Source organism: Anser brachyrhynchus, assembly GCF_964034855.1.
Source record: "Anser brachyrhynchus genome assembly, chromosome: 15".
Taxonomy (NCBI): domain Eukaryota; kingdom Metazoa; phylum Chordata; class Aves; order Anseriformes; family Anatidae; genus Anser; species Anser brachyrhynchus.
Window position 1 is genome coordinate 6693354 of NC_137733.1, and position 13362 is coordinate 6706715.

Here is a 13362-nt window from a genome sequence, read left to right on the forward strand (position 1 = left end):
CTATTTTCAGCCCGTGCTGCTCTGGCTGGAGCTCGCTCAGACGGCAGCTGGGTGCTGCGAGTGCCCTCTGTGCGCACCCCCATATCCGCGCCGTCCTGTGTGTGTGCGTGCCGCCGTGCACAAGCACTCCCACACACCTGCTGCCTGATGCACACCCTCGTGTGCAAACCCTCTTGTGCACGCTCCTCCGTGTGCAGTGCACACCACCCCGCACACACGTGCACCCTGTGCACTCCCAGCCTCCTTCGCACTGTCCCGTATGTGCACACCTGCGTTCCCCCGGGCTGCAAGTGCCCGTGCCCGTGTCCCCACAAGTTCCTGTACACACACACACGTGTGCTCACGCAGCCTCCTCTGCAAACCTCCCCCTCCTGGGTGCTGTGGGGCTGCCCCACACGTGTGCCTCCAGCCCCACACACGGGTGAGCCCTTGCCCCTATCCCCTAGGGCTCATTGCCATGTCTCCACACCGAGTTATGGGGGCACACCCCAGGGCATGAGGATGATTGGCAAAGCAACCCCTGCTGGAGCGTGGCGATTGGGTTGGTGGGTGCTTGGGGTGCTGAGCTGTTTCGCCCCCGTCTCTCCAGCCCCCACCCCGAGCTTGGTGTCCCCCTGCAATGGGGCAGCCCCGGCATGGGGGGCTGCAGCCGGGAAGGTCCCCGGGACCTGGAGCCTCCCTGCTGCTGTCGAGAGCCCAGGAAATTTCCCTGCTGTGGGAAGAGCAGCTCCTGTCTGAGCAAGCAGCAAAGCGGGGTGTCGGGAAGGGCCTGGGAGGGTCCAGGCGGGTTTCCTCCCCCTTGCTGAGTCGCGGGATGCCTCCAGCTCTTCTTCCAGCTCATGGGGCCGTATCCTGCTGGAGCCCGCAGGGCGTCTGATGGGCACTGGTGACGGTGGTGGGAGGTGGAGGATGTGAGTCAGCTCCCGGCGCAGTGGTGCGGTGCCTTCCTGGGGGTTTCGGTGCCTTCCCAGGGATTTTGGTGCTCCTGGCACAGAGCCACCTCGTCCCGTTCCACGCAGGGAGGCACGGAGCTCTGCTCCTCGTGGTGGCGGCCGACCCGCGACGCAGCAACGAGCGTTGGAACGGGCAGCGCGGTGCTGCAGCCCCTGCTCAACCCTGGGCAGGGGGATGCGGAGCTGTCCTGGGAGCACTGGCCCCATCCCAGCGGGACACCCGGCCGAGGGGGATTGACCCAGCACCCGTGGGGGGAAGCCCTCTGGCCAGGCAGCAGTCACCGTGCGCGTGCTGCCGATGGGGATCAGGACGGAGGAAGCCCCCGGGCTGGGCACGAGGCCGCTCCCCTCCACCTGCGGGTGGGGGGGTCCCACCAGCTTGGTTTGCACCTGGAGGGCCCCCGTGTGTCCCGGCAGCACCTGCGGTGGGGCGCCAGGCTCAGAGGAGGATGCTGGAAGAGAAAGAGGAAATGCTTCTCCCAAAGGAACTGGGCCACTCACCGCCTGCAGGGATGGTGGAAAGCCCGAGCTGAGCAATCCTGCAGGAATTCCTGGATGCGTCTGAGGACACTGGACTCACCCATGACTGATCGCGAGGATGCTGCCCCAGTGCTGTGTGCCGGAGCCCGACAAGCCCCAGCATGAGGAACCGTCACCTCCCCGGCCCCGGCCCCGGCTGCCGGCCACGCACCTGCCCCGCCACCAGCACCCCCCAGAGCCCGGCGTCCTCGGCTGGGCTGGCGCAGAGTGCTGGTGGCACAGGGGATGCCAGCCCAGCACCAGCACCGGGGCTCGGTCCCAGCCATGTCGCAGCTTCCCCAGTGGGATGGGGTCAGCGCCATGTCCTGGGGCTGCTTGGGGTGGCTGATGGGGCAGGGGCTTGCAGCTGGCCCCTCGCACGGAGGCTCGCAGTGGCGCCGATGGCTTGACTGGCTTGACCCGAACAACCCCGCCATTTCCTCATGTCCCTTCTAATTACGTGTCTGAATCACCTGCATTAAAGCCATTACCCCCAGCCACCCGCCCTGCCGCTCGGCACGACGCTGGGGTGAGGAGCACTGCGAGCTGGGCCCCCCCTGAGCACCCCCTGAGCTCCGCGTGCCCCCAGCCCCACTGCGCTGCCCCATCGCCGCCGCTCCCCCCGGGTGCCCTCCGTGGCGCTGAGCAGAGGTGCTGACGCCGGCCCCACCCTGCCGCTGTGCGGGTTTTGGTTTCCCAACGTGGGAAGGAGCCCAAACCTGTGCCAAAACACCCACGGGGGTGTCCGACTCATCCTGCTTTCCCAGCACCTCCGCTGGGAATAAAACAGCCCTCCTGCGGCCGGGAGGGCAGAGGTGCTGCGCGCTTGGCACGGTAAGGATGGAGCTGGGGCTTGGTGCCTCTCGCGGCCGTGGCGCGACGGGCTGGGAGCTGGGGCAGCCCCGAGGTGTGGGCAATCACTCATCGTTCGGCCATGGAACTGGAGGGACTGGGATGGCTGGAACTGGGATTTGATTCCTCGCTTTCCGAGACCATTGAGTGGTGCAATTCCAGCGCAGAAAGCTCCCAGCTTTGGGGAGCACCAGGGAAGAGGGGATGAAGGGGGACCGTGGCCACATTTAAGGATGCAGAACAGCAGAGCAGGGTCAAGAGGGGACTGTGAGCAAACTGAAGGATGCAAACCAGCCTGGGGTGCGGGTGGAGGGGGCTGGAGCATGCAGTCAGAGCAGGACAGCCCCATGGGGAGCGGAGCCGGGAGCTGGCTGATCCCAGGGCTCACGGGCGACAGGCAGAGGCGCTTCCCGGCTGATTCACCGCGGCAGGACGGGCTTCGTCTTCCTCTGGGACCGGCGACCCGGCAGACAGCCCGGGCTGGCTGCACGGGCTGCCCCAGGCAGCACGGCCAGATCCAGCTCTTCTGCCCCAGCCGAGCACAGCGGAGCGGTGGCAGTCCTCCGTGGGCTGCGGCATGGCACACAGGAAGGACCTAAATGGATTTCTTCACTTTATCCCCAAACATGAAGCATATTTCCAAGCCCAGAGCAAACCCTGGCTCCGATTGCTATTTCCCTGCGGCTCAGCATCCCTCCCAGCAGGATGGGGACCTTGGTGCTGACACTGTCCCTGCTGGCTGCGGCTCTCCTGTGCCCAGCCACCGCCACGCTGCGCATCGGTGCCTTCAACATCCAGGCGTTTGGTGACAGCAAGATGTCTGATGAGGCCGTGGCAGGCATCATCGTCAACGTGAGTACGGCTGGTGCTGCGCGGGGACGGGCTGTGTGCATGGAGCCAAAATGCAACTCCTGTGCCAGGGACATGGCCATGGCTGGACATCTTCCTGGTGCCAGGGATGTCCTGGCTTGGTGGAGGGTAATGTGGGTCATGTCAGGGACACCCTGTGTTCCCTCTGAGCCTCTCTGTGGACATCTGCCTCGGCACCAAGGGACATGTGGGTCACCCTGGTGCTGCCGTGGGGTCCCTGCTCACCACCCTAGCACCCCGAGCCATTGCCATCGCTCCTGTCCCCACAGGTCCTGCACCGCTACGACATCGTGCTGGTGCAGGAGGTGCGCGACTCCGACCTCAGCGCCGTCACCGAGCTCATGGAGCAGCTCAACAGGTACGAGCAGGGCCGGGGCTGGAGCCACCCGGCAGCAAAATGCTGGCGTTAGGCAGGGAAAGCAAAGCTGCTTGAGCAATAAAAGGCAAACAAACAAACAAAAAAAACCATTGGAAGAGCGTTTGTTTTCAGAAAGGGGAATAAGAGAAAATGCTGGAGCTTTGTGAAATGAAACGGGGAGGAACAGCCTGGAGCTCGCTGGGCACTGTGCCGAAGCTTTGAGCAGCCACTGTGAACGATCCAGGGGGAAAAGGGGTGCAAGTGGTGCAAAACCCTCGTGAAAGCTGAAATCACACCTGAATGCAGGAGATGGAAAGGAACTAAAACTGTCACATCGAGTCTGAAAAATGCAACAGGACAGGGCAAAGCCGGGGCTGGGGATGAAGACACAGGGGCAAAGGGCACGTGGTGGGACCGTGGCTCTCCGGGGGCTCTGCGTGGCCAAACCTGACAAATCCATGGGGTGGCAGAGGGGGCTGTGCCATGGGCACAAAGCTGCAGGTAGCCCAGGCTGCCACGGGCATGCAGGGGACCCAGTTCTGGGCGAGGGCCAGGCTGGGGCGGAGGTCCCTGCGCAGGTACGCCCGGCCCGCGCCCTCGCCCCTCCGTTCCCCCCTCCGGCATCACCACAAAGCCACCGCGGCAGCGAGGGTGACGCCGCGCCCCGCGGCAGCCAATTAACCTCGTTTAACTTGGATGCAAATGACTATGGGGAGCATCCCTGCAGAGCAATGGGGGGTCGGGACCAGCCCCGTGTCCTGCCGGGGCGTGGGGAGGATGGCTGGGGTCACCACGCGGCGGTGGGGACGGCAGGTGGCTCACGGTGCCGCCCGCGGCGGGGCTGCGGTGCCCGTGGGGCCAGCAGAGCCGGGGCCACCCCAGGGCTGTGCCAGCACTGACAGCCACGTCACTGTCCGTCCTTTTCATCTCTGCAGCGTGTCCTCATCCCCGTACGACTACGAGATCAGCGGGCCCCTGGGACGGGAGAACTACAAGGAGATGTACCTCTTCATCTACAGGTAACGGGGTGGGCGTGCTGCTGTCCCACCTCGGGTGCCGCGGAGGGGACGCAGGGGCCAGGATGGCCCCACGTCACCTGCTGGGGCTCAGGACACCAAAGCCACCATGGCAGGGCCAAGCCCCAGCGTCACCGTCCCCTCGGTCCCGCAGGACGGACGTCGTGTCGGTGGTGGACACCTACCAGTACGAGGACCCGCAGGACACCTTCAGCCGGGAGCCATTCATCCTGAGGGTCTCAGCGCCCCACACCAGTAAGTGGTGGGAAGGCGGGGGCCGGTGCCAGCCCCTCTCGGGGGGGATGCACGGGGTGCCCATGGGGCTGTGGCCACGCGGGCTCACACATCCCTCTCCCCCCAGAGGCAGGGGAGTTTGTGATGGTGCCGCTGCACTCGGCCCCGCACGACGCCGCCGCCGAGATCGACGCGCTCTACGACGTCTACCTGGCCGTGGTCAACAAGTGGGGGACCGATGTGAGTACCCCTGGCAGCACCGGGCCCTGGGCACGGCGCGACCCACGCCGGGTCCCCGCTCCCAGCTCAGCACGGTGGGCACAAGGGCGTTGGGGCCGGGGGCCCTGCCACAATGGGGCAAAGCCGGCTTCAGGGCTGGGACGGCCAGTTTTGGGGCAGAGGCAGCCCTGCCATCAGCCCCCGTGCCGCCCTTCCCGCAGAACATCGTGTTCCTGGGGGACTTCAACGCCGACTGCGCCTACGTCAAGCCGAGCGACTGGTCCTCCATCCGCCTGCGCACCAGCGACGTCTTCAAGTGGCTGATCCCCGACAGCTCCGACACCACCGTGGGGAAGTCGGACTGCGCCTACGACAGGTCAGCACCACCACCACGTCCCCGGTGCCCCCCTGCCCGTCCCCCCCCGCCGGCAGGGGCAGGAGCGGCACCCACCGCGCGTTGCTCCCTTGCAGGATCGTGGTGTGCGGCGCCAAGCTGAAGAGGAGCATCGTGCCGAACTCGGCCACTGTTTACAATTTCCAGCGCGCATTCCAGCTGGAGCAGGAGGAGGTGAGCAGGGATCACGAACTGGGGCTCAGGGTGTCTTTGCTGCACCCGGAGATGCCCGGGGCAGTGAAGCCAAGTTGCCCCAGGCAGCTCCGGGTGCACCAAAGACATCCTGACACCACAGGGCTGCCAGCATTTGTTCAGGATTAGGCAGCCCAGCTGCAGCAAGGTAGCTGCTGCATTTAAGTGTCAGCTCAAATGCGGGTTTAAAGCAGCCTCAGCAGCAGCCCAAGGCGGCTATGGCCATGGCACCTGTGTCCCTGCCCCGTGCCAGGCTGTGGGGACACCAGCAGACACACACAACCCCTCACATTAGGCATGCTCCCCTCCTGGGGCACAGCAGCCACCCACATCCAGCTAACGTGGAGCCCCAGGTGCTGGGGGACCCACAGGTGGAAAAAAGAGGGGGGATTTGGGGTTATTGCCTGTCCCTGCGGTGAAGAGATGAGCGTTTTTGTGGCCTTTCACGGGTAGGAGCAGGCACGGCAGGGGCAGGACCTCACGACTCCAGGGTTGGGGTTATCCTGTCCCCCGCCAGCAGGCAGAAGGGTCTCGCACAGCAGTGACAGCTGCCCCTACAGCCCCACCAGCACCACGAGGGGTCAGGGCTCACCCAACCCTTGCGTTACACCTCCCCGCCTCTCGCCCTCCTGCAGGCCCTGGCAGTCAGCGACCACTACCCAGTTGAGGTGAAGCTGACGGCTTGAGCTCCTCCTGCAGCCGCAGACCACGATCCAGCTCCAGCTCCCACGACCACCCCCACGAAGGCGCTCTGCAGCCCCATCCATGAGCCCTGCACGTGGGCTGCTCCCGAGTGCGGTCTGGAGAAGGGTGACAGCCAGCCCCCGGGGCTCCCGGCAGAGCCCCCCTGGTCCGCCAGGATCCAGGAAGCAAGCAGTGACCGCAGACAGGCTCAGGAATGAAGCACCCACCCCTACCTCATCAAAGACTTTATTGACAAATTTCATTTTCACAATTAGCTGTTGGACAGGAGGGAGGACATCCAAGGACCCTCAGGCTGAGGCTGCAGTGCTGTCAAGACTCTCCCTGTCTGTTCCTTGGGTGAGCTGAGCAAACAGCTCTCCCTGCTCTCAGGAAGGCAGCAGTGGTGTCAGGCACTCTATGGGGACTACCGGGAAGGGTTGGTTGGGGCAGCCACAGGAGCAGGCAGCACGTCACCAGGTGCTGACACTGCAGATGGCTTCAGCGTGAAAGTCTACACCTACTGCAGTGTTTTGGAGGGTCATGAAAGCTCCTGGGACCGAGCCCCAGCTGGCTGGCTCCTCAGCTCTTCTTCTTCTTCAGCATCTCCATGTACATGCGGAGGGACTTCTGGATAGACTCTTTTGAGATGAAGCTGATGAAGTACTGAATGTCTTCTTCCCGGTGAGCTACCAGGCGGTCCAGCACTGCCTTCCTCATCATGGTCTTGGTGAGCTGACGGGCATGGTCTGTGGAGAGGAGAGTGAGGACAGGGGGCATGCACGGTCCCCACTGTTATCAACCACCTCTCGGCCCCTGTCACCACGTGCCAGTACCTCCAAAGCAGAGGTCGCGCACACCGAAGGGCTGGTGGGCTCTTTAAACCAGCAGGGAAAGGTGTAAGAACAATCCACCGTCTGGAAGCTGAACTGGATACATTCTCATACAATAAATTGTGAACTCTATCCCTTGGTGGGGAAATGACTGAACTACTGGGACAAATTACAGAACGAGTTGTGCACCCTCCTTCTCTTTGCGCCCTCTAGAGCCCAGCCCTCACCCAAATGCCCGTCGCTGGGCTCAGGTCAGCAGTAACTGAACAAAATTCTGTTATCTGAAACTGCTCTGGCTCCAAGCTCTCCCAACCCAGACCCCTTTGACCTCTGGGAAGACATTCTGTTCGTGCCATACATGCCATTCAAAAGCCAGCAGCATTGTCCCCACCAACTGCAGGCTCTGGGCTGCGATCCCTGCTCCAGCCTGCATAATTCAGCACGGATATGGGGATGCTGCTGGAGCAGCGCTGGTTGCTGGAGCCAAGGCCTCAAGCACACATCTGCTCACGCCCTACCTGCAACAATGCAGACACAAATCTATTGCACTGATGTTGCAAACATGCTCTCAGAATGTGGCAACAGGAACTGTGAAATGAGGGTGAAATCCCACATACTGAGAACCCAAAATGGCTTTAGCACCTTCATGGGTATCTTCACCCAGACAAACTCGTTGGCTCCGACTTAAGGCTCTGCAGAAGGACCTGCATGGTGCCTCCTGGAAGCCACGAGAGAGCACAACAAAGACATGCTCCCCACTCTCAGGGGCTGAGGACCAGCTGGTTTCACTCTAACACCAAGACAGCAGGGCCAGAGAGATGTTTAGGGACCCTCTTCCAAAACCAGGACGCTTAAGTGACAGCCCTGGGACCTGCCCATTTCTGCCCAGTTCCATTCAGATTTCTATAGAACGAACTGCCAAGGGTGATACCTAGCTGCACCCCTTCAGAGGTGGCACGCAATGGGATAAAACAAACCTAGCCGTGGGCTGTGGAGAGCCCTCTCCTGGCCCAGGAGCCATGGAGCAGCCCACACACGCACGTGATGTTTGCATTTGCTGTCTGTCCTAACGCCCCCAGCTCCACCTCAGCTAAGGGAGTACTAAGAGCTGATCCACACCGCTCCTCCAAAGGGCAGGCTGGCAGCCACCCAGGCACTCCCACCCACCTCAGCTCTGCAGGATTTTCCTCTCCCTCCAGCAGAGCAGGATTAGCTCATATGCCGGGTTAACGCCTCCGCTGACAAACAAAGGGATCCAGTTTGAATCTGGAGCTCAGGCACCTCCGGATCAACTCAGCAGCACTGGCAGAGTGAGCTGAGCTGGAGGCAAGCGCCTTGTGCACCCAGCACACCGTCCTGTGTGGCAAGCACATCCCTGATAGCCCAAGGCTGCTTGAACCGCTTTGCTGAGCTTTCCTACCTCCCAGCCACTCACACCTCCAGTACCAACAGATACGTAGCTCCCAGGTACCAGCCTCAATGCCTCTCTCTCCTACACGGGTAAAATCCCCGCTTCTGCATTCGGTCATTGCCCAGGAGGCAGCAGCAGTCTGCAGGAGGTGCCTCCCTTACCGGGAAGAGCCAGCCACTGCTGCATAACAGCCGTGGCCCTGTCCTTCAGCTTCTCCTCTGGCACCAGCTCGTCCACAAGGCCAATCCTGTGGGCCTCAGGTGCAGAGTGGAGGGAGCCCAGCTGGAGGGAACGTTCAGCAACTCGATGTCCCACAACGTTGACAAATGTGTCCTTAAACCTAGAAGAGATGGGAGGAAAAGCTTTTGCAGGTACACACCCTGTACCCACAGAAAAGCATACTCCCAGACCGAGCGTGGCCACGGAGATCTCCCAGCACTAGTTTTAGAGTTGATCACGGAGTCAGGACTGAGATCCTTGCGGGTGGAGGCTGCAAACAGGACGTCAGAACGTTCCGCAGCCTGAAAACTTTTCGGATACATACAGGACAGGACAAAGAAATGAGGTACCGCACACCCTGCGACTACCTTAACGCTCTGTTGGGAAGGACACATAGAACTACATCTCAGTGGCCAGTTACAGCTTATTAATAAACCCTGTGAACTCTTTTTGGAGACCTACTCATAACAATAGAAGTGAAAGACACTGGCCTACCAGAAGGGAGCCACAATGCCCAGCTGGGCTTCGTTCAGGCCAATGCTGAATTTGGGGTTCTCTGCCATGATTCTGTAGTCACACGTCAAGGCAATGAGACAGCCTCCGGCCGGACTGGATCCCTGGCAAGGAGAAGGAAGGAGTGAGTCTAGGTCAGCCCTTGTGCTCTAGCTACAAATGTCCGCGTGCCCCGTTTTCTCCAGAACAGGGAAGACATACAGTGACAGAGCTGCTGTGGCCAGAGCAGGTGTTCCCCCCTCCCCAAGATTCCAACCACCTGATTTAAAACAGCCACTAAAGAAGAAGATTTCTGATATGCTTACAAGAGTTTATCCTTTCTTTTTTCTTTTCTTTTTTTTTTTTTGGTGCTCTCTGTTTCTTGCATTCCACAGCCTGGAAATCTAATTAACTGATCTGTTCCCATTGAGTTTCGCTCTTTAGTTCACAGACTCCTGCAGAGAAAGCGCTACTTGCACTTGCAAACCTTGCAGTGGAGATGTCTTATGGCATTTTCATATGATTTTGTAACCCTCAATGCCACAGAAATGTTTCTGTGCAAGGGCTTTGTAACACCATCCACGTATAAAACTTCCATTTCAGCCATGACTCAGTGATTGCTTAGCCCTGCATAGGATGCTTGTGGGATGCTGGTCAGAGACCCAGCCACCTTCAAAGACAGCCTACTGGCAGACGCAGAACCACGAGCTGCCAAAGCAGCACTGCACTGAAAAATGGAAACAAGACAGCGTGTGGGTAACATGTCTGTGGAGCACTTCCCTGCTGGCCAAGAGCTGTGGCTGGACTAGCACAAGGCAGTGAAAAAAGGACTAACGACGTATTCCACCACCCAGGGTCCAAAGCACCACTGCCCAAAGGGCTGAGGATAATTCTTTGCAGCGCTGCACAGCTCCCTCCCCATCTCCTCCCCTCCAGCTATCAAAGCAGCGCAACAGCCGAACAAACAACCCTGGGCAACTCCGACAAGTCTCATTTGTGAAAAAGCAGATGGTATGCACGTGACAGGCGTCCTTTGGACTCCTCCTGCCCTGACTGCTGGGCTTCTCTGGTACTCACCAGCCACGGATGCCCCCCTGAGCTTTAACACTAGCCTACAGCCCTCCTCCTGGCTCTCCAGCATGCAGGACAGGCTTCCAGATGAGTTCCTGGGGCCGGGAATGGCTCTTGCTGCAAAAAGCACTGCTGTGCCACTGACATCTAGGTCCGAGCCCCCCAGACACGAGTGCTGTGCAAGCTCTCCAACGCCACCGATGCGCTGCTACACCTCCGCAGCACGCGCAGCTTACTCGGAGCCCGCAACATCGCCCGCTTCCATGCATTCCCACACCCCAGTGCACCAAACCTACCGACACGTACTTTGCCCAGACATCCCAACGCTGCATTTGTTTCAGCACTGGCAAGCCTGATTTTTCGGCTGTCCCTGCCCACACACCACAAACAAGCCCAGCAAGCGACAGACCACGCGGGGCGGCTAGGAAGGCAGATCTAAAGGACTTGCATTGACTGCAGCGACTGTCACCATGTTGGAGCTGTACAGCCGGAGCCACATCTCCTGCACGGCCCTCCAGAACTCAGCATAGTGCTCCGTGCTCTTTCCACACATCTCGGTGATGTCCAGGCCAGACGAGAAGATTTTGGGGACAGCCTGAAATCAGCAAAATACAAACATTACCAAGATTAGCAGTGACCCTTTAACCTTCTAAAGCCTGGCAGTCTGTGGAAGGGGGATGCTCTGGTTAAACCTAACAGGGCCTTTTGGGGTTCTGAAACAATCTCCCCAGTGCTCCTGTGGCCTGGATCATTATGTCACCACGTCCTGCAGGGCTGGGATTCTTTGCTTGCACCAAGATTTTTCATCATCGCAGTCCCTGTGTGGGTCCAACAGCCACGCAGCACAAAACTTGCCCTGTCCCATTCCCGGGCATGACCTCGTACCAGCATCCCATCTGAAAATACATTCTGGCTTCCCTAGCACCTTCTGGGCAGTTCAAGAGATCTCAAAGGATTTGTCACGTTTGCAGATAAGCAGGTTTGATTTTAATGCCAAACGACAATACTTCGTTGTTATTCTTGCAGTAGAAAAGGCCACAAGAAGGAAGACCGTTGGCCTTTCAAGCATCCCTTGCCCCTGCTTCCAGAGCCAATTAAAGCTGCTTCCTGGTCCTCACATGCCAGGGACCGGGGAGCCAGGAGACCAAACACGAGCAAGGGAAGGGCACCCATGCCTGCCAAGTTGCCCTGCAGCTCGCGCTGCAATCGCAGGGCAACACGTACGGATGTGAGGATCACGCCCCGGCAGGCCCGGTCATTCTCCAGCTTCTCCAGGCTTATGCAAAACTCGGTGAGGAAGTCCAGGCTGAGGCTGTTAACCGGAGGGCTCTTAAACTTCATCGTCGCTACACCTGTGCCATGGTAAACACGGAGACATCAGAAACCCCTTGCCACGGCGGCATGCACCACACGTACACCTGTCTTGCCCAAGACAGGTGTTTCGTCTGCCTTCCTGTTTTCCCACTTTACCCAGATCGTACCTTTTCGAACTTCATTCTTCAAAAAGCCCCCAGAGCCCTGGGGCCAAGGGCAGGGCCTCTGCCTGTACCCGGATCTGCCCGCAAGCCCAGCTCAGCTGGCGTGAGCCCGCAGCCGTCCCCGCGGCGTTCGGTGGCCGTGCCACGCGTCCCAAGCCAGCCACCTTCAGGGTGTCCCCACCGCGCCGCTCCCTCCTCCCCGGCTCAGCTGGACGAGGCCAGGCCACCGGCTTGTACCGCGCCCAGGGACTAGCAAGCCACCTTGGCCAGCGGCGTGGGGCGGACTCTGACCCCTCGTCCCTCCCGAGCAGCATGGGGGCCTTCACGAGCCCCCAGCTGAGTGCTCGCTGCCTGCCGGGGACAGCACGAGGACGGGCCCAGCGGGCAGAGGCAGGCCCTGGGGCGTACCAAGGAGGCACGTTCTGCTCAGCGCGGGGGCACGGCCCTGTGACAGCTATTCCTGGCAGCCAGCACAAGAAATCCCCAGCAGCTGCTCGCTGCACGAGCCCTGTGCTGCTCCGCCGGGTCCCCAAAGCGGAGACAACACCGGGGGGACAACGCTCAGGCACGAGACCCCACGGCAGGCACCCCACGGCGTCACCCAGGGGCCGCGTGCTGCTCGTGGGAGGGGGCTCCCGGGCACACCGAGCGCCCGCCACCCGTGACACCCCCGTCCCCACCCCTGCTCCCCGCGGCCCTGCGCTGCCCGGTGCCGCGAGCCGTACCTGCGCTCTCGTCCAGCTCCACCAGGACCCTGTTGTTGCTGAAGGCGCGGCGCTGGGCGGGCGGGGGGCCGGGGGGCAGCCGGGCGGCTCTGCCCCACGCCTGGCCGAGGGGCAGCACCCCTGGGGGCGGCGGGGGGGAGGCGGTGAGCGCGGCGGGGCTGCGCCCCACGGAGCTGCTGCTCGGGGGGGCGGCGGGAGGGGGGACGGGGACACCGAGAGGGGCGGCGGGGCGGCACCGCGGGGGGCGCGGGGGGCACGGGGATACGGGGGGACGGGGATACGGGGGGTACAGGGGGCATGGAGGGCACGGGGTTACGGGGGGAGCGTGGGGGGCACGGAGATGGGGGGTGGGGGTACGGGGGGCGTGGGGGGCGTGGGGGGCACGGGGATACGGAGGGTACGGGGGGCAAGGGGACCCGGAGTGGGGACACCGCGACGCACAGAGGGGGGCGAAGGGGACCCCCGGGGGGCTGTGGCGAGGCCCCCCTCACCCCCGTCAGGGACCCGGGACCCGCCGCCCGCGGGGCAGGCACCGCACCGCACCGCACCTGGCCGGGCCACGCAGCGGGCGAGGGCCGGCGCCGCCATTTCCTGCCGGAGGGTCAAGAAGACGCGGCGGGGCCTGGGGGCGGGCCCTCCCCCGCCGTTAAGCCCCGCCCCCGCCGCTAAGCCCCGCCCCCGCCGTTAAACCCCGCCCCCGCCGCTAAGCCCCGCCCCCGCCGTTAAGCCCCGCCCCGCCGTTAAGCCCCGCCCCGCCGTTAAGCCCCGCCCCCGCCGTTAAGCCCCGCCCCCGCCGTTAAACCCCGCCCCCGCCGCTAAGCCCCGCCCCGCCGTTAAGCCCCGCC

The 13362-nt window shown here is 62.1% G+C and overlaps 2 protein-coding genes across 5 annotated transcripts; one reads left to right on the top strand and one right to left on the bottom strand.

The window, feature by feature from the left end:
* The first annotated feature begins 7 nt into the window (after positions 1-7).
* On the top strand, positions 8-7038 carry LOC308178487 (deoxyribonuclease-1-like 2). Of its 4 annotated transcripts, XM_080557209.1 has the most exons (9): positions 9-2306; positions 2957-3176; positions 3464-3552; positions 4488-4571; positions 4723-4823; positions 4930-5042; positions 5243-5397; positions 5493-5589; positions 6243-7038. In XM_080557209.1, exons 2-9 carry the CDS (start codon positions 3030-3032, stop codon positions 6291-6293), a joined length of 837 nt encoding a protein of 278 aa, XP_080413335.1. In that variant the 5' UTR covers positions 9-2306; positions 2957-3029; the 3' UTR covers positions 6294-7038. The 4 variants fall into 4 exon arrangements, with proteins under 4 accessions (XP_080413333.1, XP_080413335.1, XP_080413332.1 ...); XM_080557207.1 differs by having other exon boundaries at positions 8-3176; positions 4488-4823; XM_080557206.1 differs by lacking the exons at positions 9-2306; positions 2957-3176 and having other exon boundaries at positions 3183-3552; positions 4488-4823.
* On the bottom strand, positions 6522-13233 carry ECI1 (enoyl-CoA delta isomerase 1). The gene is made up of 7 exons (XM_080557212.1): positions 13066-13233; positions 12518-12637; positions 11539-11666; positions 10763-10909; positions 9247-9368; positions 8694-8872; positions 6522-7037 (listed from the first exon to the last, which is right to left on the bottom strand). Exons 1-7 carry the CDS (start codon positions 13103-13105, stop codon positions 6871-6873), a joined length of 903 nt encoding a protein of 300 aa, XP_080413338.1. The 5' UTR covers positions 13106-13233; the 3' UTR covers positions 6522-6870.
* Between the last annotated feature and the right edge of the window lie 129 nt (positions 13234-13362).

What these genes read in the sequence shown, in the direction of transcription:
- LOC308178487 (XM_080557206.1), top strand. Translation starts at nt 3,216, where the DNA reads ATGGAGCCAAAATGCAACTCCTGTGCCAGGGACATGGCCATGGCTGGA. An exon ending in TCAACAAGTGGGGGACCGAT is followed by an intron (nt 5,043 to 5,242) that starts GTGAGTACCCCT and finishes CCCTTCCCGCAG; the next exon opens with AACATCGTGTTCCTGGGGGA. An exon ending in TCCAGCTGGAGCAGGAGGAG is followed by an intron (nt 5,590 to 6,242) that starts GTGAGCAGGGAT and finishes GCCCTCCTGCAG; the next exon opens with GCCCTGGCAGTCAGCGACCA.
- ECI1 (XM_080557212.1), bottom strand. Translation starts at nt 13,105, where the DNA reads ATGGCGGCGCCGGCCCTCGCCCGCTGCGTGGCCCGGCCAG. An exon ending in GGCATTGTGGCTCCCTTCTG is followed by an intron (nt 8,873 to 9,246) that starts GTAGGCCAGTGT and finishes CATCTCTTCTAG; the next exon opens with GTTTAAGGACACATTTGTCA. An exon ending in GCAGTGGCTGGCTCTTCCCG is followed by an intron (nt 7,038 to 8,693) that starts GTAAGGGAGGCA and finishes TCCTCTCCACAG; the next exon opens with ACCATGCCCGTCAGCTCACC.